The sequence below is a fragment of the Bombus fervidus genome, chromosome 9 (genome assembly GCF_041682495.2).
Source record: "Bombus fervidus isolate BK054 chromosome 9, iyBomFerv1, whole genome shotgun sequence".
In the NCBI taxonomy this organism is placed as follows: Eukaryota; Metazoa; Arthropoda; class Insecta; order Hymenoptera; family Apidae; genus Bombus; species Bombus fervidus.
In genome coordinates this window covers 6,464,347-6,490,280 of record NC_091525.1, presented here as the reverse complement: position 1 = coordinate 6,490,280, position 25,934 = coordinate 6,464,347, and the positions used below count along the sequence as shown (strand labels likewise).

The 25,934-nt window shown below is 35.6% G+C and overlaps 6 protein-coding genes across 8 annotated transcripts; 5 read left to right on the top strand and 1 right to left on the bottom strand.

Moving 5' to 3' along the window:
- Positions 1–39: 39 nt before the first annotated feature.
- Positions 40–6,416, top strand: LOC139990809 (uncharacterized). The gene is made up of 3 exons (XM_072010328.1): positions 40–4,741; positions 4,855–5,029; positions 5,099–6,416. Exons 1-3 carry the CDS (start codon positions 401–403, stop codon positions 5,320–5,322), a joined length of 4,740 nt encoding a protein of 1,579 aa, XP_071866429.1. The 5' UTR covers positions 40–400; the 3' UTR covers positions 5,323–6,416.
- A 558-nt stretch (positions 6,417–6,974) lies between these two features.
- On the top strand, positions 6,975–8,819 carry LOC139990818 (luciferin sulfotransferase). Of its 2 annotated transcripts, XM_072010350.1 has the most exons (6): positions 6,975–7,106; positions 7,188–7,455; positions 7,532–7,628; positions 7,702–8,003; positions 8,217–8,311; positions 8,375–8,819. In XM_072010350.1, exons 2-6 carry the CDS (start codon positions 7,269–7,271, stop codon positions 8,666–8,668), a joined length of 975 nt encoding a protein of 324 aa, XP_071866451.1. In that variant the 5' UTR covers positions 6,975–7,106; positions 7,188–7,268; the 3' UTR covers positions 8,669–8,819. The 2 variants fall into 2 exon arrangements, with proteins under 2 accessions (XP_071866451.1, XP_071866450.1); XM_072010349.1 differs by lacking the exon at positions 6,975–7,106 and having other exon boundaries at positions 7,119–7,455.
- LOC139990819 (uncharacterized) lies at positions 8,734–10,535 on the bottom strand. The gene is made up of 5 exons (XM_072010351.1): positions 9,951–10,535; positions 9,816–9,891; positions 9,504–9,743; positions 9,315–9,442; positions 8,734–9,049 (listed from the first exon to the last, which is right to left on the bottom strand). Exons 1-5 carry the CDS (start codon positions 9,982–9,984, stop codon positions 8,787–8,789), a joined length of 741 nt encoding a protein of 246 aa, XP_071866452.1. The 5' UTR covers positions 9,985–10,535; the 3' UTR covers positions 8,734–8,786.
- Positions 10,536–10,989: 454 nt separating this feature from the next.
- On the top strand, positions 10,990–15,502 carry LOC139990813 (protein Skeletor, isoforms B/C-like). The gene is made up of 13 exons (XM_072010339.1): positions 10,990–11,123; positions 11,633–11,852; positions 11,924–12,032; positions 12,112–12,350; positions 12,460–12,628; positions 12,706–12,817; positions 12,974–13,110; positions 13,410–13,545; positions 13,613–13,802; positions 13,868–13,968; positions 14,168–14,422; positions 14,905–15,012; positions 15,094–15,502. The coding sequence occupies exons 1-13, from the start codon at positions 11,048–11,050 to the stop codon at positions 15,279–15,281; spliced, it is 2,040 nt and encodes a 679-aa protein (XP_071866440.1). The 5' UTR covers positions 10,990–11,047; the 3' UTR covers positions 15,282–15,502.
- A 1,792-nt stretch (positions 15,503–17,294) lies between these two features.
- St2 (Sulfotransferase 2) lies at positions 17,295–19,969 on the top strand. The gene is made up of 7 exons (XM_072010348.1): positions 17,295–17,451; positions 17,528–17,731; positions 18,353–18,449; positions 18,527–18,683; positions 18,807–18,927; positions 19,073–19,167; positions 19,420–19,969. Coding segments are annotated over exons 1-7 (987 nt in total). The 5' UTR covers positions 17,295–17,450; the 3' UTR covers positions 19,732–19,969.
- A 47-nt stretch (positions 19,970–20,016) lies between these two features.
- On the top strand, positions 20,017–25,781 carry LOC139990814 (DDB1- and CUL4-associated factor 10 homolog). Of its 2 annotated transcripts, XR_011800663.1 has the most exons (6): positions 20,017–20,921; positions 20,999–21,112; positions 21,199–21,568; positions 21,644–21,859; positions 21,939–25,012; positions 25,088–25,781. XR_011800663.1 is itself a non-coding variant. In XM_072010340.1 (5 exons), exons 1-5 carry the CDS (start codon positions 20,722–20,724, stop codon positions 23,058–23,060), a joined length of 2,022 nt encoding a protein of 673 aa, XP_071866441.1. In that variant the 5' UTR covers positions 20,017–20,721; the 3' UTR covers positions 23,061–25,045. The 2 variants fall into 2 exon arrangements, 1 of the variants encoding a protein (XP_071866441.1); XM_072010340.1 differs by lacking the exon at positions 25,088–25,781 and having other exon boundaries at positions 21,939–25,045.
- The last annotated feature ends 153 nt before the right edge of the window (positions 25,782–25,934 follow it).

The window sequence follows — 25,934 nt, the reverse complement described above, 5'->3', positions numbered from 1 at the left end:
CCGCTAATTTACGGTTAAGTTTTCAGAGAAATGTAAACAATAATCAAAGTGTTTGTTATAAAACTTTGTTATCATTGGAACATTACACACGGTAAATATAGCGTGACGATTATTAAAATAATCTTTTCTGACATTTCATAATTCTTGAATTGTGCTAGAAAGTTTTTCTACAATCAAGAGAATTAGATTTTGTCTCACAATTGAATTCGTTTACAATAGCGTCCTAACCTCTATCTTGCATCGTACTCTTGAAGGAGGTTGTGCTGCCGTCATTGAAGAAGGATGGCTAATTTTCCGAATGTTTATAGACAACTTTCTTTAAGGGATCAGTTTATTATTAAAATGTGACACTGTGTTAAACTCTGAATAAAAGATGACAAGGCACGTATAGTTCGTGATTATGGAGTATGACTCTGCATCGAACTGTGAAGGTCATCTGCAAGATTTCGAAGCTTCAGAAGATCTGCCGCGTTTAAGAGAAATACAAAAACTTGAATGTTCAACCTGTACTACAAGTTCTACACCATGGCATTCTCTGCAGGTTGTGGCACCGCAGTCAAAGATCAAACTGGGTCCAACAAGCAAAAGTCTTTCATCTCAGGTAATGGAATATTACCACAAGTATTCTCAAAATACAAATTTGGATCAATATTTTTCATTGCCTACGTCTAGTACATCGCCAGAAGCAATTAAATGTTACTATAATATATACGAAGTAAATCCTAAAGTAGAGGCTAACAGACAAGATTGTATAGGAGAGGAGTATAATTTAAAGACTTGTGTGCCCAGAGAGAGAAGAAGATGGGTGAGACCACCCCTTATTGGCCAATCCTCGAACGCAGAGTCATCATCTACATATGCTCAACCATTGTCAAATCCAGAATCTCCATCGCCTGATTTAAAACATGTTACATCAGAGACAATTCTAGAAGAGAAAAATGAAAATCAGGAGATTTTAACAGAAAGCATAGAGAGGAAAATATCTTCTCCAACTTCTAGTATTGCTTCTCATAAGCCACTCGAGTGGGATAGTGGAGCAGATGTTGGTTATTTTAATCTAGTACCCAGTAAACAAAATGATAAGAAATTAAGTACAATAGAACGCATGGCTTTAGCTAGAGGTTGTTCTGCTGCTTTAAGATTGGATCCAGAAGGTACTACGGAGTCGGGAATTTCTGGGAAGCTCGTGGGAGTTCAAAAAAATTCAACCACTTCTATGGTTCCTAATGCTAATTCCACACCATTAAATCTGGGAAATGCTTCGGGATCAGAAAGTGAGATTGAAATTACTCCGATTGTTAAGAATCACTTGCCAGGTATAATAACGGGAAACGATATAAAGTCCAATGAAAAATCTCTTCCTAAGGATCTCAAGCAGCAAGATGCTTTTGTGCATTATTCAAAAAAGGAGCACGACTATGATACTCCAAAATCAACGTTTATATCCAAGGTCCCTCTTGTAAAACCTACAGGTGAGATAAGAAAACTAACAAACAAACAAAATACGAACAAAGAAAATATATGCCCTCTCACGTCGCCTTTAAAAAAGAGCACATCCATGAATACGTTAATTATACCAGCCTCTAAATTACCGTTGAAACGAAGTCAAAGCGAGTTAAATTTGTACGCTAGGGATAAGAGCAGAGCCGCGTTGCCACTAATTTTTAACTCTTCATCCTCTATCGCCACTATTGTAAATAAACCTTCCACTTGTGATAAACTTATACAGACGAGTCTATGCACTTATACTCAAGAATCCGTTGGCGTGCAAGTCTCGGTTCTCGATGAAGAGAAGCCGCCGTTACCAAAGAGAGGAACTAGTTTGCAGAAGGGTTCGACATTAATGTTAAAGACTCCAAAGGGAACGTACAAAGTTCAGAATTCGAAGAAGAATGAAGCCAATGAAACACGAGATGTTGAAGTAAACGAGCGTAATAAGAAAGCAAAACCGCGACACAGTAATTCGGAACCATCTCAGAATGGTTCTACGAGGCATACGCCTCAGCCTGACGATGTAGGGAATATAACTGGCAGAGCAAATAGTTTCGAGTATTTCCCTGGTCACGTATACGAGAATGTTCCTAATGGAAGCGGTAGCCATATCTCATCTTCGGAGACCGGAAGGTCTCATTCTACTCTACCTAATACCAGCTCCAGTATTAACGAGAAGCTATGGGGAGAGTCGGATAGCTTGGTGAAGGATCTACAGCGGAGCGTAAATATATTAAAAAGTCTCGTCGATGCAAATAAATGCGACAAGGAAGTTAAGAAAAGACTGATACATCATGTAGTCAAGAGATTGATTACCGCCAAATATACAGACGACAAAATCGAACATAATCTAGAGGACAACGTTCCATGGAATCCTGACGATGCTAGGAGCAGAGTGTACGGTAGGGAAATACTCCAGGCTTTAACGAAAAAGCATAATACCAGCGATTCTTCAGGTAACTGGAATTTGCAGAAGGAAATAACGCAAGGAAAATCCATGAGGAATGGAAGAGGCATTACGAAAGATATTACGTTAGAAAGTAGCAGTGATAAAATAGATAAGAATACGGACAAAACAGAAACTGACGGACGAAAAGCGAGGATGGGTCTTAGATCTGACGATTGTCATCGAAGCAACAATACTATTACCGACCCAGACAAGAGCGAAAGCTCTGAATGCTTTTTCCCTCAAAGAAATCGCAAAGGCAACAAAATGCAAGATATATTTTGTACAAAAGAAAGATGTAAAATTTCTCAGAGAAATTCGACGATGACGACAACGGCAACGACGACAACGACGGCTACTCCTCCTGATCATAACCGAATGTTGTTGGACGCGGTTGTGAACAACAGAAGACCCATCGTTCGTTCAAGCAATGCAGGGGAACGTGACGATTGGAGATTGCTCACTACATTTTCAGAAAGACAATTCGAACTTAAAAAGTGCGGCAGTTCTGACTCTGCAGACTCGAAGTTGGTTAGCTACGCCGAGATGGAGAAAAGAAATCAATTGATTTGGATCACGAATGAAATCAGTCATTTATGTAATTTGAAGAAATTGTTAGAAGAGTCGCGAAGGCCAGAAAGATCACGAACATCTCCAAAGAAATCGAGGTCAGGAAACTGCAAAAGGAAACCGATGGAGTCGCTGACGCATGTACATGATTTATCTAATGGTAAGGTTGATTATTTGCAAAGGAACGGATTAGATACACGAGCCGATTCAGTGGAAGAGCCATGGTCATCTCATTGCAATTTAGCAACGTGTCAACTTTCCAATAGATCAAATAGTATTATCCAACGTATTAAAAAGCGAAACAGTTGCGCACAAACTGCAACTAACATTACCAGTGCCCTCTCAAGGACTGGCGGTGAGATCGTATCTGCTTCTAACCTACACAATTCCAGAATTAAGTTAGTCAGTACTGGGATGCAAACTGTCCCTCAAGAAATATCTACAGCTTCTGCTATGGTGCAGTCAGAAATTGTGCATTATGTCCAGTGTTCGGCGCATAGTGCGCTGCACTTCCAAAACAATCACAAATGCAACGAACAAGCGAATCAATGTTTAAAGTATCACGCCGTTCAAAATGTAGTTACCACTTGCATGCAATGTTTACAGGAGCAGAAGGATCGATCGAGCAGCGTCCAAAAAGTACATACGAATATAGAAAACTTTCGAGAGGAGAGTCCAGTTGGTTCACAGGCATTGTCTGATCAGATGAATAGTAATTCCTCGTCTGAGGTAATGCATCATTGCGCGAACAAGGAAGTCCAGACGAGTTCACTTAAGCAAAAAGAAACGAAGAATCAAATAAACGCCTCGAGGTCAAAGTCGTGTGACTGCAAATGTGACACTAAAAAGGTAGTGTCCAAAGGATGTCAGTCGTGCGCATCGCCAATAATTGCGTTGGAAAGTAACAACGCTCCTAAGTGCGACGAATGTCAGAAGAAGATATTCCATGCACGTGACAGAGACGAGGGGAATTTGAAAGAATGTAGCTGCACAACGGTGTGCGAATGCGATAACGACCACTCGAAGAAAGGTCGGGCACCAATGAGATATAGTTCAAAGTATTATCAGAATAATAATGGATACGTATCGAGTTTGAATCAAAATAACCGCATCAAGTTGTGCGGATGTTCGAGCGATTGTGTCTGCGAGAACAGTCGCGAACCGGAAATGCAAAACGCGAAAGGATTCTGCAGTTGCCATTCAAATGGGAGAACTCAATACAATGGGTTTCGCTATTCCCGCGCGGAAGTGGAAGACTGTTCGACTCAACCGTGGCCTTATTGCGTTACTAATGGACAAGTTAACGAAACTGCACAGTACAAAGTACAAAGTAATGTAAAATGCAACTGCGAGAAAGATTGTTTTTGTAATAATCGAGCGAAAAATAGCGAAGAATTGTTGCGTGGCAGAGCCTGCAACAACGGAAAACCAAATTACGTGGACGAGGCGAATCAAACTAGTGATTCCGATATAAATTGTAAATATTGTCGTTGCTGTGGCACGGCATATCAAAGCGTCAAAAACTGTAGTTGTTATCAAACGTATCCAAAAGCCATTGCGTACGAATTGTCGTTCGCAAAAGAAAATGGCCAGAAAAATGATAATCTGGGTGCGTTCTTAAAAGTGCCATTATCGAATTATACTGTTAACGAGGTGAAAACGGATGGCTGTGTTTGCAACATGATTAAAAAAGTTAGCACGAAGAAAAATTCTCCGCAAAATTGTACTTTACAAGTAAGTGGGCGTTATATACAGGGTGTCCTGCAACATGTGAACAATATTTCAGTCAATGTAATGCAAATAATAAAATCGCATAATTGTATATAACAATATTTTATCGATTTTAGGATTATTTGTGTAAGAATAAAGCGGATTTTGTAAATAATGCAGAAACGCGTCGGCAATACATGTCGGAAATATCTCATCTGCGACAATTAAGAAAAGAAAAACGAATACAGTTGTTGGCAATGGCGACTACGTCGAATGTTTTAAAATCACCGAGAGCTTCTTCTAAACCAACAGGTAAGGATTTTCATTTTTTCATTTCTTTGTCGTTTACATTTTTATTGCTTTTATAACCTTTATATTCAGTTTACGTACAGAAAAAGATGAGCAACGAGGAAATGAGGGAGAGGTTGCGCAAACGGTATCTTCGTTTGAACGAGGTGCGACAGAAGCGACGGCAACAGGAGAAGCAAGCAGAAGCGCGACGTAACAAACTTATGGCCAAAATCTTTTGTAAGAAATTACAACAAAAAGTACTGAGGGGCCAAGTAGATCTGTCTCAAAGCGTTAGCGTTATATCCAACATGTAATGTTAAAGAAATGTTTGCGCGTGCGTATTTTAAATGTCAATTAGCAGTCTGACGATCGAACAGACGATAGAAGAACGTACAAACTATCTTGCATTTCAGGCTGAGATGATCATTAAAGATATTTGTTTCTAGAATTCTCCATGGGTCTTACTTTTATTTACAATAATGCATAATATATACTAGCATTGTGTTAATGTTTACTTTATAGGATAAACATGAACGTCTAAGTTTATGGTATAAAGTTTATTTAGGCATTTGTGTGTAACGAGGATTAGAGCGATAACATAGTGACTTAGATGATCCAGGAGTTTTTGATATAGATCTAAGAATTAAGATATCATAATGCGTTGTTCTGGAAATTTGTGCCTACAATTTATATTTAACATCGAATTTAAGAAACTTTGTCTTGCCAATATATTTTCATATCAAAAATACGTAGTACTGCTTGTGTCAATGCAGTCGTTCCATTAAAATTCAGCTTTCTGTTACTCAATATTTTGAGCTCAACGTTATCTAAATCTGTTGATAAATTGATACAGTGATCGCAAACAAGTGGTACTTTGTCATTCTTGATTGCTCTTGCTAAATTTATTATTGTTATCTTGTCGAAGTATTTGGAATATTTTTGAATTAAAATCGCTACCTGTTTATCGAGAATTATAATGGAAATTTCCAAATTTACTGCGCTTTAAGCGAGCGTCACTATATATATAGGAAACGTTGCACGTATGTTAAATCTCGTATGTTAAATATAATATAATAACGATAATTTTCATTTTCGTGGAATAATAATAAATTCACAGCGTTAGAATCTCACAGTTTATTGGTAAGATGTTTTGAAAATGAAAGCTTGCTACGTCGAGGAAGCGCACGATTGAAAATGGATCGCTTGATCGTGGCAAACTGAAATGCTTTAAGATGATGAAAGTAGTTATTAGTACCTGAATTACAGTACACAACTTTTTACCACTCGTAAGACTTAGATAATATAGTCTCTTAAATTTTTATCTTCAATATTTTACCTTTTTGTATGATGATTATACTCATTTGGTTAATAAAAATAAAGAATCCATATAGGGACAGTTCTCCCGTTATTTTATCCTCGTATCTCACACATACTATGCTAAATTTAAGAAAAAAGATCAGCAACTTCTTATGCGAAACCTACGTGTGCAATGCGGCTGATTTCTCTTTCAACATTCTATTTTGTATCATTCATTCAATGTCCTTGGTCGCTAACTCGAAAGCGTGTAAAAGAACAAAACGTCGCTGGAAAATTGTCTTGTTTCCCTCTATTCACGACGGTTTATATTCATATAATTTGTCTAATGAAACACGTTTTTTTGTGATCTGCAAAATTATCGACATTCCATGTTGGAGAACAAATGAACGCTCGAGAAGAGCTATCCTTGCAGAGCAAGGTAGAAAGAAAAAAGCTGTGCAAGATCGACAATAACCTTGTTCTAGTAAAGTAATGCCGAAAGAAAAACCTCTCAACGATATTAACTCGTTTGTCCCAAATGCTGCTTAGTCGCTCTATATAAGAATATGCACGGATTTCGAAGTAGTCGATTTCCTCTTCAAACTGAGAACGTATCTTGTCCGATATTATTTGTGATAAGATAAGATATATTGGAATATTTACGTGACGAAATATTTTTTGAGTTGATTCAATTTTTGGCTCGAATGCCAGGGCATTCGATAATCTTTGCAAAATCGGTCCTTGCGTCTTTGATCAACGATCATTACAAATAAAACATTCGAGTGAATTTTTATGTTCAATCTTTGCAAAATCGGTCCTTGCATCTTTGATCAACGATCATTGCAAATAAAACATTCGAGAATTTGAATTTTTATGTTCAATCCTTTTTAAAGAAAGCGCGTAAAACGAAAAGCAGCCGTGTTTATCGAATAAAATACAACTTTATAGGATATAGTGTTTTAAAATGACAACTCTTCAGACCGATGACTTGGACCAAATTTTACAAGACCAATTTACGAGTGAATTTCGTAATGGGTACATCAAAGTGCGCGGTTTTTGTTTACCAGCGAGATACGAAGTTTTCGCAGACGTGATTGAAAACTTCGAAGTCAAGGATGACGATATTTGGGTTTGCAGTTTTCCAAAGACTGGTACATCTTAGTCAATCTTATTAAATCATAAGAAGGTATCAAAGGTTACATTTTAATTTGAACGACATAACTATAGGGACAACATGGACTCAGGAAATGATCTGGAACATTGCAAATAATTTAGACTTTGAAGGAGCCAAAGTTCACTTATCCGAAAGGTTCCCCTTTTTCGAGTAAGTTAACGAAGCGAAGTGATCGATGTCTTTCAGAAATATTAAAAATAATACAAATTATGTGTTCTATCAGGTACTCCATACTTTTTGATTATTTACCTTACGCAAAACTTCATCCGGAAGTGCAGTTACCTCTATCAACCTTGGATAGCGTGGAGTATACGAAAAATAAAGCTTCTCCAAGATTCATCAAAACTCATTTACCTTTTGATTTACTCCCACGCCAGATTCGGACAGGCGAGAAAAAGCCGAAGATTATTTACGTGGCGAGGAATCCAAAAGATACCTGCATCTCCTATTTCCATCATTGTCAAATAATAGAAGGTTATCGTGGCAATTTTTCCGACTTCTGCCGCCTTTTCCTAGCAGATAAACGTACGTACATGTTATTACAATTGAAGATAAAAGATGACACGTAGATAAAAGAGACACGATTAGCGATGTTAAAATTCGATATCCATCAATTCCATACTGATCTATTCTGTGCTACCAAAATTGACATTTTATTCGATCGTGCAATTAGATATGTATCTTTGCTCCTTGTATGAATTATATAATAACTTCATCATAGAATTATTATTTTTGTAGTGAGTTATACTTCATATTGGGACCACGTTCTCGATTTCTGGAAGAAGCAAACCACTCTCAATATGTTATTATTGAAATACGAATATATGATAGCTGTAAGTAAACTTATACAGTTGCAGTTGCTTCGAAGGTACGAATATCCTTTTTGTAAAATTTAGGATTTGCCTGGTGCGATAAGGAAGTCAGCTGCGTTCCTTAATAGAACTCTGACTGACGTTCAAGTAAGAGTATTAGAGGAACATTTGAAGTTTGCCAGTATGAAGAAAAATCCAGCTGTGAATCACGAGGATGTGGTCCGAAGGAACAAGGAGCGGAAAAAAATCACCGTTGAAGGTTCGTTTATCCGAAATGGTAAAGTCGGCGAGTGGAAGGAGAGATTGCCCGACAACGTGATACAAGAATTTGACAGATTAACAAAAGAAAGATTTTCTCCGTACCATCTCAATTTCTGAACGACGTTGTACATATATTTTTGTGTATAAATTTTTAAAAATTGAAAAACAAAATGTATTATATCAAGAATGGAAAAAGCTTTGTAATACGAGGGAAAACGATGTTATAATAAAAATATCAATCAATGCTATAATATCTTTTTGGTTCGAGGCATCGAAGAATATTCGGCATACTGGTTCTACAAAGTTGTCCAATTGTGGCCTTGGTTGAAGGTGTAACAACGCTCATATCGCTTCCTCTCTCAATTAATATAATCGCTGCGTCCCTCTTTCTCCATAAAATTGCTATTTGAAGAGCGATGAAACCCATATTGTCCCGTATATTGACGTCAGCCCCGTGATCCAATAAAATCGAGAGAATGTCCACGTTCGAACTGTATACTGGACAAATGATTCTTAATAAATATTTAGTAGACTGCGATTTATACGCACTTGTGTGAAATTTAAGGATACGGAAAATCATAAAATGCATATAACATGCAAATATATATAAAATATCGAAAGTAAGATGATTTTTACAATTTCATTATAATTTTTAATAGAATAAAAGAATAAAATTCTATTTGAATCCTATTTTGTTAGTTGTGTTCATAAAAATTGACAGTCTAAATTAATCTTAATCAATCTTCACTTTGATTTCTTTCACCTGAGATCATAAGCGGTGTTCTTCCTTGTACGTCCTTTTGATTTATTGAAACGCCGTAATCTAAAAGAAATGTTACATTCTTCGATCGTTCTGCTACAATCGCATACTGAAGACAAGTCCAACCTCTTCTACAAGTGTACATTTATTAGAAATAAAAGCATAGACATTTATATTAATTGTACGACCTACATATCCACTTTTCCAGGATCTGCCCCCTTCTTCAAAAGAATCTGTAATATTTCTGGGTTTTTGGAAACGTAAGAGGCGTACATAAGAGCAGTCCTAGCCCAAGGTTGAGTAGTAGTATTGTCCAGATCAGTTGAATTTTTCTCTAACAAAAAGGATAAGATCTGCAGATCACCGCGATCGATAGCTGACGTAATAGGCGTTTTTAAATTTGGTGTAGGATAATGTAGATCTATCGATAGACTACAATTATACCAACAGTCATTAACAACAGATATAATTGATCAAGAGATATACGTACATTCGTTTACTCACATTTTCGTTAAAAAATCTTTGATCTTTCTTACTGTAGCGAATCTGAGAAGCCATATGAATTGCTCCTCGACCGAATCTATGAATCATAAGATATTATTTCGAGGGATTAAGAATTATATCAGTATAATATCTTACCATTTATCTGGCTATTCAATTCTGTGTTCAACATTATCGAGATAATGAAATGCTTGAGTTTTGTAAACGTACTGCTAAGAGTTATTTACTTTGTATTACACCGGCTCTAAATCGATCAAACATCATGTATGTATATATGTATGTACATGCTAACGTTGAATTTAAACGCGAAATACACGCCTTACAAATATTTGTCTCTCGAATCCATTAAGAAAATAACGTTAATGAGCTGATATTTCATTCGCAATTCTTTTTTACTTAATTTACATCAACAAATTTCGGGTGAGGAGGAATTTTAAGGATTTGTATAATATTTTTTCTTAAATTATTTAATTTTATTATAGAATCTTATGAACGAATTTTGTAGAATCTGAAATACAATACATACTTCTCAATAAACGTAACATTGTAATAGTATTGCAATAATCTTTAATTATATAGAAATGTTGTATGACTTGAAATACGTAAATGGCATCACCGTCTCAGTAAAAATCAACATTAATTGTGTTAAACAAATCCGAACTTTGATAGTTGCAATGTTAATAAGAATAATAAAAAAAGAAAGAATAATATTATAATCCTGAGCTCGCAAACGTGCATTTAGAAATAAATAAGTAACCTCGGCATAGCGCGCTACAGCGGATGCTGTTTAGCCATTCAACTGGCAACTTTATTTTTCCTCTCTGACTTGCATTCCATTTTAAAGTACCGGAAAGACAGGAGTCCAACGACACTGTGCCTCCAATTCGACAGGTTAAGAGAACCCGTGAGTCGTAGACATCGGAACGCGTTCCAGGTACTTCCAGTACACGCACACTTTCTCTTCGAGACAGGAACACGTGCCAAGGTGGCTGGAGAGCGGTATAGTAAGCCGTTCGAACACTCAAAGTCTACTTTCTAAAGACGGTGGCCAGAACAAGTCGGAATCGCGTCCATTGCAGTGACTGCGTGCCCTGTCGTTCTCTTCTCGAGGCTTCGTCGCCTGGCTTGCGATCGAGCTTTCGTTTTTCCATGAATCTTAGTGGCGTCAAAACTAAAATCGAATCGTTCAGGAACAAGACTTGAGGCATTTTCAGCAACCCAAGGAAGATGAAGTGATGGCAGATGTTACGAGGAGGTGGATAGCGCCTGTTCTTGTCACAGTTTTAACATGTGTACTGTTTCCTGTTTGTGGTATGTTTCTCAAAACGTTCGATTATACGAGGGAACCGTATGTTCCGACAGTGAATCGATGGATAATAATTCGAGTAGTGAACGCGGCGTCGAATGACGTTCCTTGACCGGGAGTTGAAATCTCCGCCTGTCAAACGTAGTTTGTGATGGTTTTAGGAAATTTTCGAGATAGTCGAGTCAAATATGACAAGTATATCAGCTTCGATCAGTTGTTAATATCAATCGTTCAATCAGTCAAATAGTAATACGTCAAATGTAACAGCAATATTTTTATATTTTCTAGATATTTAATATACAGCTCAATATTTAATGTATCGGTGTAAGGAATATTTAACAAGTCAATGCCATCAAGCGTCCGTATTGCGTAAACATGATCATAATGAAAACAGTGATCTATATTGTAAAGTTTAATTTTCCTTACTTTCTCTCGTAACCGTGATTCGGAACAAAGAACTCCTAAGTGAGTAATCATTTTCTAACCATAGTGTGATTCACGATGAAATCAATAGGTCTCGACGAGTCAGATCACGAAGAATACAGAGGGAAATACCTTGGGAAGTTGAACGCGTATCATCATCAAGTAGCTGGTGACGTTTACGTCGTCGACGAGTACACATTGTTGCTAACTTCCTTTAGCTACGATGGCAATGGAGCTGACACCTTTTTCTGGGCTGGTGCGTCGAATCGACCTGGTCCACAAGGTTTCATCGTACCGGATGAATGGGGCAAGTCAGTTTGTTTCGGTGTAACAGAAACCTTGAGAAGAAAGTACGTGATTTAAAGATATCTTCTTGTTCCAGAACGAATGTCCTCGATCGGTACTTGAATAAGGATTTCACTCTTACTTTACCGGATAATAAAAGAATAACGGATATAAAATGGTTCGCTGTGTATGATTTAGGCAGCCAGGTATATCGTATAACAGTAATAAAAATTGTTTCAACGTTAGTATATCATTGAAATAACCGTAAAAAAATATTTTTCTCAGAATACGTTTGGCGACGTGTACATTCCCGACGAATTCGATCCACCAGTACCGCAAAAGATTTCTCAATTGACAAAACGATCACACGGAGTATCTTCAGGGTCCATCGTAATTCTGGATTCGAAAACCATAAAAATACCAGAATTTACATACGATGGTCAGGGAACAGACACGTATTTTTGGGTTGGACTTGGTCCACAGCCTAACAGCAAAGGGACGAAAGTACCCGACGAGTATGGCTAGTAAGTAATCACTAGAAATTTTCAAACGAACAGATTTTTCAATTTTGGCTAATTCTATTCTCAACAAGTAGATTTTCTCAGCTAATCTTGTTTTCTTGCGTTTCATCAGCCTGGAATCAATTCGCGCCTACAAGGAAGAAGATATAACGATTCAATTACCTGGAGACATGACAGTTTTCAATATCGATTGGTTAAGTATCTTCGACGTAAAAACTAAAACCAGCTACGGCTCTGTCATAGTTCCAGATGGATTAAACGTACCTCCTTCGTTAGTAAAAGTAATCAATTTTTTCAGTCTTCGATAGTTTATTGAAATGAAACTTTGCGTACTAGTAATCGATCTATCAAAGTATAGGTGATCAAGCACACGCAGACTCTACCGAATTGCATTCAACTCCATAAACGATTTCAAATCGGTTGGGAAATTTTTGGTCCACAGATCACTATCCAATTAGCAGGACAAGTTAGTAAGTATAGTTAAAAACATGTTCAGTTATCTGGTAGCAAACATAATATTCAAACAAAAGTATTTAAAAAATAATTATTCGAATGATGTATCATCTTGTTTGACCAGATGTTGCATTAATTACGCGTTGGTATAATACGACGTTAATTAACCTTAGGAGAAGATGAATACATGGCGTTCGGTCTCTCTGGTTCCGAAACTTCTAGCCAAATGGAAGGCGCGGATGCTGTGATTGCTTATGTGGACGGTACTCGAGGCTACGCTGTGGATTATAACATCACAGCGAAAGCACCAGTACGTAAATACCAAAAACATTATCAACACTTATGATACATTACGAGACACTTGTTAATTTTAAACGCAAACTTTAACAAAGTTGGTCTGTAATAAAATCTTCAAAACATAGTATAACTTATCCTTAGTTTTCCTTATACTATACACAGTTAATAGAAAATTATATAAGTTCAGTTTGTAATTATTACACCTATTTATGTCTAATTCCAATATTCTATACTATTCATGAGCAAGCGTCTCGAGTGATCTGTAGAATGTAGTATAAATAAAGAATAATCGTTTTCCTATTTTACCAACAGTGTGGAAAAGTTCTCGGCCAATACAGGGGAGTTTGCAGAGATGAACTATTCGGAGGTTTAGATAATAACCAGATGTATACTGCTGTTAGAGAAGATGGAATTAGTATCGTTACATATAGACGTACTCTCAACTCATGTAAGTTAGCACATAAAATGGAAGAGAAGTGCCGAAGTGGAATTATATGGGACACTTTATATCGTAGCTGATCCAGGAGATAAAGAGTATCCAACGAATAGACCAGTTTACGTGATATGGGCTTTGGGAAGATTGGATGAAAATAAAGAGCCGACTTTCCACGATGTATATCCTAAGAGCGATCTGAAGTTAGAACTAGTTCCTGAAGAACCGGAGAACACATGCATGGATTTTACGGAAACCAATGAGAAACTAATGTAAGTAATACGCTGATAATTTATATTTATACAGATTCTACTAATTGGAAATTTTATTTTGCCAGAGAACCTTGGGAGAAGACAGAAATATTTGATAGAAGTATTCGGTCCTTTAGAGCTACTATTGGCCCGTCTGGGGGCAAAAAGGGCTATCAAGGAATTACAGGTTTGATTTAGAGTCCGAGATATTTCAAATAATTTGATTACATTTATTAATGGAGAATACAAATGTTTCTTCATTTATGGGATACTTAAAGATGTACTAAATTTATAGAATTCATATTTAGGTAGCATAATACTTGTTATGATGTTTAAGTTTATTAATGTTTAATATCAAGCAATATATTAGTTTGTTCAATTTGTAGGACAAACGTCTACAGGTTTGGCATGGTACATCGAGGGTCAGTTGGTACCCAAAATATATCTGCGTCGGGGATTGACGTACAATTTCCGTGTTCACGGCGGAAATAATCCTCACAGTCCCAATTTATACCACCCATTGATTATAACTAATGAACCACACGGTGGATATGATAAACTGAGTGATGCAGCGCAAAGTAAAATCAGAGTTTTGGCGGGTGTTGAGTTCACCAGAAGAGGACAACCGAGACCAACCGCAGGTTCGTAATAAGACATTTGTACACCTGGTCCTGTTTTTACACGATTAATTGACTCTCGAAAAAAGAGAAAGAAACGCGTGATAAAAAAGATAGAAGAGATTGCAAGAGTGAGAACTTGGAACAAATGTTTATTTAATTTTATTCTTAATTAATTTTATTTAATACATTATTTTCGAGCAAATCCTGTAAAAATTTTCGATTGAATTTTTATTTAATTCTTAGTCATATTTGAACGTATTTCTTATTTTATAAATTTACAAAGACAATAATTTATGAACGGAAGCTTCGAGTGTAAAGTGCCAAATGAATATTTTCTAAGGTCGCGCCGTTCGAATCGCGTCAAATGAAATTATATCCTGTAAAAAGGGAATCGTGCGTTTTCAATTCGTGTTAAATCAAAATCCGTGTAAACACAGAACCGGCTGTAATCGAAATTATTTCGAAAAGAGATATGTAATGCCGGAACAACTTATTTCTCTTAGTTGGACCACTTTGTTTAAGCAAACACGGTGCCCGAGACAGAAGACTAGATGATGATTTTATGACGTTTAAACAATTTAATAGAACATTAGTGAGTACGTGTGAACCAGGTAAGAAAGTATAAAGTTTCTAGTTCTTTTTTTTTTTCTTTTATAAATAAATGTTTCTTCATTCACTGTCATTTCTTGTAGGTGAAGGTGGAGTGCTAGAAATTACACCGAACTCTACCTGGCCAGATATCGTTTATTACAATTCATTTACCCATGCAAATATGGGCTGGAAGATATACATACTGGATGCTTATTCGAAAAGCATCGCTGTTACTCAACGATTATCGTTACTTGCAGGAATAACGGCTGTGTTTTTTCGTTTGTTATAAATATAGATATAGGTTACTAAGATTAGTCGTACCTTTTTATTATACAAGCGTAAATTGACTGATTTTAGTAAATAGAACGAAGAATTTCATCTTTCATCACACGTGCAGACGGAATGTTTCGTTCCTAAGCTAGAAATGAATCAAAATCGCAGAGAGATCAATGCATTCCAATGTGCGAATTTATTATAATTTTTTTATTAATAAATACCATCTTAGTCATACGATGAATTTCCAATTTTAATATTTAATGATAATAAATATATTATATATGAATTAATATCTACTTATTAAGAAACAAATTCTTAGAAAATATAATCTATTTTTAGTATTTTTAGAATATATATACAGAGTAAAATACATATTTAGAATATAATCTTCACCTTCGCTTGCCTTTTAATTCTGCGGTGACCTCCACTTCACATTGTGCAAACATGCACATGAACAACAGTAGTAATCCAACATTAAGAAGAACTATGCTTAAAATCGAACAAGGAAACTATGGTGACTAAGTAACAAACTACATACCTAAATCTACCCTTGCAATCTAAATATGTACTTTGCATTGCCTTTTGTTTTCTTTGATTGTGCGTTTTTCCCTTACTTAGACGTAACAGCTCATTTCTATTTCTTTTGTCTGCTTCTTCTTTCTTTCCTTTAATTGTTTTGCCTATCCCTTATCTCCCAGCGACTCCTCCATACTTTCTGCCCAACTTTCCATCCTTTCAGCGTTTCCAGCTCTTTTCTACATAGCTCGCGTCACCTCTTATTTTTTTCTTTGCAATATATATTCTTTTTCTCCTTGTTTTCGGATCTCAATCTATTTTCCTCCTTTCCTCATTCCGCTTCATGTAACCTGGTCAATCTAGTACTATTATTTTTCCATGTCTCTAAACGTATTTAGATTGCCAGATCTTATTCGCTTTTCCTTGTTCTTCCACCTGCATCTATCTGTTATTTCCCAAATTTTCCACATCTCTTTCCCTTCACTTTCAAACTTCTCTACCTCTTTCTCCGAGTACCCACACCTTCTAAAATATTCTTCCTTTCCTTTTCCCCATCTTGTCCATCCGCATCTATCTTTCTCTTCTTTTTCTTCCTGCCAACATTCCTTTACCAGCATACTGTATTCTCCCTCATTGATTCCTTCGTCGTATTTTGCTGGCATTTTTCCTAAACCTATCTTCGTCCTGTCTCTTTATTTCCTCTTTTATTATACACATTGATGTATTTTTATTCACCCCCATAATCAATCTCAAGTATTCGTTATAGATAATGGAATAAATAAAATCAGAAAAGTTTTATGAAGGTTCGTTAGCCAGTAGAAAGAACCATAGAATAACAATTCTTTGCAGTTCGCACCTGAACATTGGCGAGTGATAATCGATTAAAGACAAAAGCTGCAGCCGCAGCAATCGATCACGTGCATGTTTTCCTTATATCTACATAAATCCTATATAAGAGTTCAGGAAACAGAATTCGTAAGATCGTTTATTGTTTATCCACAACATGCGTCGAATATAGGGAGATATAGAGAATAAGGAAGATAGAGGGATTGAGAGTCATAACAGTTGCAAAAGATCAAAAGCGATGAGACAACACTAATGCGACAAAAAAGAATTCCTATATTCTTTGAGATTTAAGTACATCACTCAACATATACGAGTATTGGTACATTTAGTTGGAAAGCGTAAACTTTCTCCAGAGAGAAATCTGTTACGAGAAAGTTAATAAATCGAAATAATCTTCGAATTACATCTTTCTAGCATTCTATGCTTTTATGAAAATGAAATGGTTTTAAATAAAACAAAATTTGTATCAGTTTGTAATATACAAACTTAACAGAGCAAGAGACGCAGTTTCTTTCTAAGATTATTGCACAATATTGTTCAACGACTGAATAATCAACCAAGCAACATACTTAATTTTCATTGATTTATCTATAATAATTATATATTATTGCACTATATTATAGCCATCATTACCATATATGTATATTAAATTCCCAAGAATCGAAAGTTGTTTAGGTTGAAAAAAGAGAAAACTGGTCTGTCAGTGGGCCGAGAAGGTACCAATAAGTCCGTGAACCTCATTTCATTTCAGACTGCAGGGCGATTAACACTCTTGTTCGTGTGCCAGTGTTTGAATTCTTTCTAACAAAGTTGTATACCAAGTAAGTTGTTCAATTTACATAGATTTGGGCGAAAGATTGCATGATTCTGTCGTTACATCGAGTATAATCTTTGCAGTGGACAAAAAATTTCTTAATTTCACCACGATCGAAGGAGATGTAGGACGAAGATTGGATAAGATGTTTGGCGTGAAACCTAGTTTCCTAAGAGTAGAACCAGGCCATTGTTTATTACCACCCCAATTCGTTTTTCATGGGGTGAATATCAGAGATATGGAGATCTATGACGATGATGTGTGGATGATTTCATATCCGAGAACTGGTAAAATTCGTTCAAATCTATATTTTATGTTTTATATTTATACAGTGTGTCCTAGGTTTTAACGATGAAACTTTGCCAGTATATTATAACTAGGGGGAATAAATGTTACATAAACATAGGTCGCTTAAAACTTTATTAAAAACTTATGGCAGAAGTATGAATTACAAAGGGAACAGTAACAGACTTGCGAATAGATGAGCAATATTCATCTTTGGCCTATTTATACGAGCTGTGTTCACTATCTCAAATTGTTAAAAGGAACGCAATATTCTTATAGCGCTCCCAGAATTAACAAACACTCCATCTCAAAATATCCATCATTCTTGACAACATGAGATTGACAGCGGTCGAAAGTGGAATTTCTTACTCTGTGAAGTTCATCTTTATTTTGCCTTAATTTTGTAAACGCATCATTAATTTTTTTTATCGATTGATCACGTAAACTCGTATTTAATATCTTTGTCATAATTTTTTAATAAAGCTCTAAACGACATATGCTTATATAATATCTTTTTCTGTTTTTAATCAATAAAATATGTATAATGGTAAAATTTAGCCGCTAAAATCTGGGGCATATTGTATAATGATATGAATTTCTACCAATTTTTTAATTCATTGCAGGTAGTCATTGGGCACAGGAAATGGTATGGTGTATCGCAAATAACTTCGATTTCAAAAGTGCTGAAACTCTGTTTCTTTTACGTAACCCATTGCTCGAGTACGTTTTATTTAAAAAAAAGGAAACAATTTTCATGAAAGGTTTTCGTAGATCATGCAAATGAATCTTATCTGTAGAGCTTCGTCATTGATGGTCACAGGGGACTCTGTGGAATGGTTTTCGAAGATGGGTGATTCGGTAAAATACGTTATGACGATGCAACGACCCAGATACGTTAAATCTCACCTCCCTTTCGATTTATTGCCACAACAAATCCATCAAAAGAAACCGAAAGTATTTAAACATTTTACAATATATTATACTATAATCAACGATCGTGATATATTATATATAGGAGCGAAAATATATGATAAATATATAAGAAATAAATTACGTCGATATTGTGAATTGTTTCAGGTCATCTACGTTGCTAGAAATCCAAAGGATACCTGCGTAAGCTTTTATCATTATTGTAAGAAATTTCATAATATAGTGGGGAGCTTCGAAGAATTTGCTGACTTGTTTTTAGATGACAATAGTATGTACCGAATATGCATATGTGTATATATATATTTTTATATATTTATTACTATAAAAATTGGTCTGTAATTATTACCTATTATTATTAGTATTATAATATCTATATAGCATATATGTTCATTAACAACTACTTTCAATTTAAGTACCATTGACTCCGTTTTGGAATCACGTTTTGAAATTCTGGGCTATAAGAGATCAAGAGAATGTATTATTTTTAACGTATGAAGGAATGAAGAAGGTAATATAGTAATATATTTAAAATCAGACGACTGGTATTCATCCGAACTCATAGTTTTGTAAATACAAGTAAAAAAGTAAAATCTAGACATAAATTTGTTTCATCTATTAAATGTAATATTAAGTTTGGGTATTTTTTATATGTATGGACATTATCTATATCCCATGTATTTGTGTGCCTTTAGATTTTTTATAAGCGCATAAAAATTCGCGATCTATTTATAAAGTTATGTCTCAAACAATGATGTTTCAGGATCAAAAGGAAACGATTAGGAGGACAGCAAAATTTCTGGGGAAAACTCCGACAGAGGAACAAATCGCTGTTCTTTGTGAGCACTTAAAGTTCACAAAGATGGCAGTTAACCCGGCCATAAATATGGAACTAATTGTTCCACAGAAGGACGCGCCAGAGAATGACAAATTTATAAGAAAGGGCAGAGTCGGTGATTGGAGAAACTATATGTCCGAAGGACTGTCTCAAAGATTCGATGAATGGACCGAAAAGCACTCGGGCGGAAGTGGCCTCGACTTCGACAAACAAACAGTTCTTTATGATGAGGACTGAAAATTATCTACTGAAGTGTGTATATTCTAAGTTTAGGTTGTACAAGAATCGATATTTGTGTAAAATAATTACATTCGTTTTAACTGCTATGCTGTTATTTTTATGTAATGTACATATGCTTATATAGTTACATAAATTTGTACGTATCGTTGTCGATAAAATATATTAGAAAAATAGCAAAATGTATGTGTGTGTGTAAACTGAAGTTCAGTATAAATTAATGTTATTTACTCATTAATTACGCGAAGTTCAATACCATATATACACTTGTTGTACGACCGGTTTTCTAATAATGGACAGCAATTACAGTTTTTCATACTTAAATGGCTTTCTAATTTCGTGAGAAGAACGGATTTTCGAGGAAATGAAGTACTTGTATGTTTAATTTACCTGAACCTGGAATGTAACGCACTATGAAAATCCTGTTCGAGACTCGCGCTCGAGTTTTCGTTTCGTCGATTCTCAGCGCACGACATTGTATGTCAAAGCAAAGATGGCGTTGATTCGTGTTGTGTCAGGTGTTTAAAATTTCTTAAAATTATATCGAAGTATGACATTGGATTGTGGTCGTGACACTTCAGTCAGTTATTTAAATCGTTTTTAGTTTTGTGAAAGATCGTCAATTGAAGAAAACGTAAAGACATCTGTCAAGAGTCACGTGTAATACTGCCCGATAGTGGTATTTTGCACTTAACCTTAGCCTTCACTCGGTATTGTACGATCGTCTTCAAATCTTGTAAAAATTATTTGGAAAAAAACGTCGATGGTGTATTTTTTATTAGAGAAGAAATCAAAACTTTTTATCAATCGTTTTCCTGGCAATACTAATGGTGTTCTTTTATATCGTATGATAAAAGAAAGGTTTAAAACGAATCCGTAAAGTTAAAGTTCGAATTATGCGCTTTTAAACTGTGTTTACGAAGTATTAGATCTTTTCTGAGTTGCCAAAAATATTTATTTGGATGCTGGTAAAATTTACACCTGGCTGAAATGCCCAGGATAAAAACCAAACAAGCAAGTAGCCTTTGGTTAAGGCAACGCGAATTAGGTGTACAGTTCTCTTTGGGACATGCTGATCACTTTCATAAAACTCTTTACTCCTCTATACAACCGGTAACTTCTTGGGATCATGCGTTGTCTGCAGCCGCTGCCCATGGTGGAGTTTTTAATCTTGAATATTCCCCAGATGGGTAAGTACATACATGCTTTTAGTTCTATGAAAAATATTATATACAATAATAACATAATACTTTTTTTTGTATGACAGCTCTCTTTTGTTGGCGGCATGCGAGAAGAAAAGTATTTTAATGTTTGATCCTCTGAGGAGAAGCTTGATCCATGCGATTGATAATGCTCATAACGATTGTGTCAATTGTGTTAGGTATGTGTAGATCTTGTTTTCCTAATTAATGTAAGTTAATTATTGTAACACTAAATATCTGATAAGAATAACTTTTTTTACAATAGGTTTTTGGACCAACGTATGTTTGCAACATGTTCGGATGATAGTACGGTAGCTCTTTGGGATGCTAGAAACTTAAAGAATAGAATAAGAACTCTTCAAGGTCATTCGAATTGGGTGAAGAATATAGAGTATAGTCCCAAAGATAATTTATTACTAACCAGTGGTTTTGATGGTAGTATATATACTTGGGACATTAATAGTTTCACAGAAAATAGTATTCTTTATACGCGTGTGTTCCATACAAACGGATTGATGCGAACTAGACTTAGTCCAGATGCCAATAAAATGTTAATAAGTACTACTTCTGGATACCTCATCATTATACACAACCTTAAGTTAAGCACTTTAACTCAGGACTTGGCAGGATTTAGAGTGTGTTTCATTTCTGGTATTACATCTTCATATCTTACTTAACACATTTTGTATACAAATTAATTTTTATTTTAGCCAAATATGTATCGGTTAATGCAATCATCTCAAACTACGATACCAAACGTGGCAAGTTTCACGCATCTTTTTTCCCATTCTCGTACACATAACAGAGTAGAATTTTTAACTGATTTCCCTGTTGGTGATGATGCTGAGATAATATCGAGTTTGCAAGTGCACCCTCATGGATGGTGTGCTTTGTCTAGGAATGTCAGTAACGGAGAAAAATCTGAGGTTGATATTAACAAGCTTACACAATCGACTTTGGTTACATATATTTTTCTTACATTTCATTGATGATTGTATATTCCAGTGGACTTGTATTCATGACATACAAGAACGTGATGTATCCAGCACAGCGGATCAGGCGAAAGAAGGAGAGGAGACAGCACCGCAGCTTAACGAAGTGCCCGTAGAAGAGTTCGAGGATTTTCAACAACCTCAACCTTCTCGCTCGGGTATAACATCTTCCTTTTTAATAGAAAGTCCAAACAACCGCGTGAGAGTAGTTCATACTACGTCCGATACGAGATCGAACGCGGCTGGATTTTCAGATAACGCGCAATCAGCTAGGTCCCCGAGAAATAATTGGCAGTCAGTGTCTCGTAGAGCGTCACGGTCGCAATCAAGGAATTCGCGTTTGGACAGAAATGCGACAAGAGCGAATTTCGGCTCGATCGAAGTTAGTTCTAGTTCAAGCTCGTCTGATTCCCGTGTAAACACGGATAGAGACAATAGACAGGGGGATAGGTACATATACGCCGCTGACATTTATGCGGCTGATGAGAGCATACTGGAAGAAGGTTCTGGCGATCAAGAAAGAGAATCAGGACAGGACCACAGGCCGAGACCAAATGTTCATCTTAACTACTTAAGACCACGCAATATAATCGAAAATTTTCCTAGCGGTAATATAGAGTTACATGTAAGTACGACTGACGTGTGGGAAGCACACGTAGCAATTAGGGAAGCTCGGCTTAGAAGGGAGAGGGATTGGCTTTCTAGATCGAGTAACAATACTGTCGTTATTATCGGTGATAGAATTAGGGTTCAGAATCGAAATAGGCAAGGCCAACAAACAATGTACGCTATTCCGAGAAATCGCATGATCCATCAAAATACACCTAGATTAACGCATTACATAGAGGAACCTAACGTTGGTTCCGGTTATATAAAAGAATTATGTTTCTCTGCCGATGGCCGACTAATATGTTCACCGTTTGGTTACGGAGTTCGTTTGCTAGGATTTTCCGAAAATTGTTCGGAATTATCTAACTGTGTTCCTCCCTACAACGAGTCTATACAGTTGAACGAAATAGCGATAAACTCTAGTCACTCTGGCATTGTAGTCTGTACAAAATTTTCTCCAAGGCATTGTTTGCTCGTGTCAGGTTGTCTTAGTGGAAGAATCGTTTGGCATCAACCTGTAGTTTAGTAAAATTAATGTCAACTTTTCACTATAGTCTGTCTAGAGAACGTCTTGATGAGATATATTACTTGCCGATATTTTCTTCTTTTTATTTTTCACTTTTTGTTTTCTTTCTTTTTAATGAGGCGAATATCGGGAAATACGAAGATTTTTTTAAATATACAGTTTTTGATACATTTTATTTTTTAGCGTGTTTTGTTATAGATATGATTGAGGTTAGGAAACCCTTTGTGGCCGAGGGATATTGGCACGCGCAGTTGAGAAAATATACACGTTGAACATTTGCGTTGTTCATTGTTGAGGTTTGTATTTTCTTTAATATTTAGTTCATCATCACTGTCACTATAACTAGAAATATTGAAACGTCTGAGCCGTTTTCTTGTTGAATGGAGTTTGTTTCCGTCGTCTAAAGCACTGTCGTCGTCTTCTATCTTATCAGGTTTAAAATAATATTCATCATTACTACTATTACTATCGAACATGTCCTTTCTGGATCTTTTAGGTATCGTATATAAGATACTATAAACAATATATAAAATATAAAAAAAAAGCTAGCTGATTCGCCTGGTAATGCCATTGAAACTCTGAAATTCGTTGTGACTCGACCATCATCCTACATCGTGAGTTTACGTTAAACGAAAAATAGGATTTCTAAAGATCTATAATTTTCTTTCATTAAAAACATAGTACTGTTTTTGTACTACATTACGCATGCGTAAATACGCATAAGATTATCTCTCAGAAAAATAGACGTACGCCAGAAACCTCAAAATAAGTGTCTGGAACTGTGAACAAATTCGGGCGACTATATGCCGACATGCGCCCACAACGGTAAAAAGACTTGGGTGGCTATTTGCCGACACTCGTCCGCAAAGGGTTTTAAGCTAATTATTTGCACGTAGCGCTTTTTACTCGAAACGCGATAAACGTGGTCAAATATGAGTTATTTTATATTGGAATTATGTCTCGCTAGTGATTTAAAAAGAAAACAGTCATGACGTTATTTTAAGTACCGTTCAATAAAATCAATTAATTCATCTTGTATATTTAGAAAACTGATTACTGAAACGTAGTATTTTTACTAACAGACGTATATTTCTATTGAAAAATTTTAATATCTCAATAAGTCCACGGCAGAGTACTTTTCGTATTATATCGCCAGAGAAAACGTAGGAGCAAGAATGCAGAAAACATTCCATCAACTGATCTGTATATTACACACTTTCGTAGAATATTGGCGATTACATTGCCATTTGCAACTGAATATACATTTTGCATTTGTACGTCTTGTTTGGCAATAATTGAATGAATGATTGCGGTTTGCGATCAATTTCTGAATCATTGGCAATAGTGATCTAGGATCTAAGGACAGGAAAAGAGGTAATATGTACCATAGAATGAAATTATTATGCAAGAAAATCAACCTCGCTAAAATACGTAAATACAACGCTGAATATATAACGTTGGCGTTACCGTTAGTATTAAATTATTTAGCTGCGTATTGCGTGACTATTAATAAGTATCCGAAATTTCAACTAATCATGAGATAATTATTAAAATTGGTGTTGCTGTTTACCGAGAGAAACGATGCCTTCTCGCGACTGTCGTCGAAACGAAAACCACGTCGTTAATCAACACGACTTTAATTCATAATAAATAACTCGATCAATTTTCAAGTTGAATAATGTAGAAAAACAAAGAAAAGAAATGGCGTTGCTCGTAGCTTCAAAGCGAACGCGAATATACGGATTGTACTAATGAACAAATATTTGTAATTTATTTGAGCCATGTCTTTGACTATATATTCATATACGAAGTTTAAGCGTATTTAGATCGATTGTAGAATCGAAATGGATATCGCTTTTATCGTAAACTCTGTGTTCCATGGAACATCTTACGCTCGTACTGTTAAGTAGAAAAGAAATCGTGTAACATATGTAAATACATTGTCAACTTAGGTAAATAATAACAATATAAATGTAATAACCAAATACGATATGGTTTATGTTCGTAAGCGTCGTATTACTTTTAAGGTTAGAGTGAATGAAACTAATGTTTGGAAGAAACAGTCTGTAAATGCTCGAAATCGTGAAGTTCGTCAATTTTGGTAAGTTAAATATATCTGTAGTAATATTCATGTTTCTACGAGAAAATTTCAATTCGTTGAACAAAAATTGGAATATGTAGTATAAATTATAATATAAATATAAATTGAAATATAATTCGACATAGAATTGAATGGATATATACATGAAATTAAGGGTCACATTAATTTTAACAAAACAATGTTGAAAATTATTCACTTGTTAGTTTCTTTCGAGTTTTATGGAAATTATTCATTTGTTAGTTTCTTTCGAATTTTATGGAAATTATTCACTAGTTTTTTTCGAGTTTTGCCCGCGAATTGTAAGATAAACGGGCCAAATTATTTCGCGTGCCATTGATGGTTACTTAAATGTGGATTTTTGATGATATGCAGACTGTGAGTGCAAATGCAGGTTTGTCAATAATCTTTCCTTTGATCGGAAAAACGTGCGAATTGTATTTTTGCTTATCGCGTATCCACTTGACGATTATTTTCGAATAATCCGACTGATCGTGGCCTGCACGCTCTTTATACATATTATAACTATACGATCGTGTATAATTGTTAATGTGCTCATTGTTTTGTAAGATTTGTTTGTTTTCTTTTTCTATATAATAAAATGTTGCTTAATGTCTTTCGTCGGTCTAGGTCGAGTCTCCCATCGTTAACGAAAAATCCCTATGAACGATACTGGTATTTCGTTGAGAATGTGTTTGCTAGTTAGCGAAGGTCTTTTATGTTAATTCCTCATTGTCCTTGAATCGAAAGGAATTCGATGATTAAAATCGAGACAG

Bases quoted from the DNA above. Each gene is read 5' to 3' on its own strand.
- LOC139990814 (XM_072010340.1), top strand. From the start codon at position 20,722: ATGCCCAGGATAAAAACCAAACAAGCAAGTAGCCTTTGGTTAAGGCAA. The intron at 20,922-20,998 runs GTAAGTACATAC...TTTGTATGACAG, and splicing joins CTTGAATATTCCCCAGATGG to CTCTCTTTTGTTGGCGGCAT. The intron at 21,860-21,938 runs GTTGATATTAAC...TGTATATTCCAG, and splicing joins GTAACGGAGAAAAATCTGAG to TGGACTTGTATTCATGACAT.
- LOC139990819 (XM_072010351.1), bottom strand. From the start codon at position 9,984: ATGTTGAACACAGAATTGAATAGCCAGATAAATG. The intron at 9,744-9,815 runs GTGAGTAAACGA...GTATAATTGTAG, and splicing joins AAAGATTTTTTAACGAAAAT to TCTATCGATAGATCTACATT. The intron at 9,050-9,314 runs GTGAAAGAAATC...TCATTTGTCCAG, and splicing joins AACACCGCTTATGATCTCAG to TATACAGTTCGAACGTGGAC.
- LOC139990818 (XM_072010350.1), top strand. From the start codon at position 7,269: ATGACAACTCTTCAGACCGATGACTTGGACCAAATTTTACAAGACCAA. The intron at 7,629-7,701 runs GTAAGTTAACGA...GTGTTCTATCAG, and splicing joins GAAAGGTTCCCCTTTTTCGA to GTACTCCATACTTTTTGATT. The intron at 8,004-8,216 runs GTACGTACATGT...TTATTTTTGTAG, and splicing joins CCTTTTCCTAGCAGATAAAC to TGAGTTATACTTCATATTGG.
- St2 (XM_072010348.1), top strand. The intron at 17,732-18,352 runs GTAAAATTCGTT...AATTCATTGCAG, and splicing joins GATTTCATATCCGAGAACTG to GTAGTCATTGGGCACAGGAA. The intron at 18,450-18,526 runs GTACGTTTTATT...TCTTATCTGTAG, and splicing joins TTACGTAACCCATTGCTCGA to AGCTTCGTCATTGATGGTCA.
- LOC139990809 (XM_072010328.1), top strand. From the start codon at position 401: ATGGAGTATGACTCTGCATCGAACTGTGAAGGTCATCTGCAAGATTTC. The intron at 4,742-4,854 runs GTAAGTGGGCGT...TATCGATTTTAG, and splicing joins CGCAAAATTGTACTTTACAA to GATTATTTGTGTAAGAATAA. The intron at 5,030-5,098 runs GTAAGGATTTTC...CTTTATATTCAG, and splicing joins AGCTTCTTCTAAACCAACAG to TTTACGTACAGAAAAAGATG.
- LOC139990813 (XM_072010339.1), top strand. From the start codon at position 11,048: ATGGCAGATGTTACGAGGAGGTGGATAGCGCCTGTTCTTGTCACAGTT. The intron at 13,111-13,409 runs GTACGTAAATAC...TTTTACCAACAG, and splicing joins ACATCACAGCGAAAGCACCA to TGTGGAAAAGTTCTCGGCCA. The intron at 15,013-15,093 runs GTAAGAAAGTAT...CATTTCTTGTAG, and splicing joins AGTGAGTACGTGTGAACCAG to GTGAAGGTGGAGTGCTAGAA.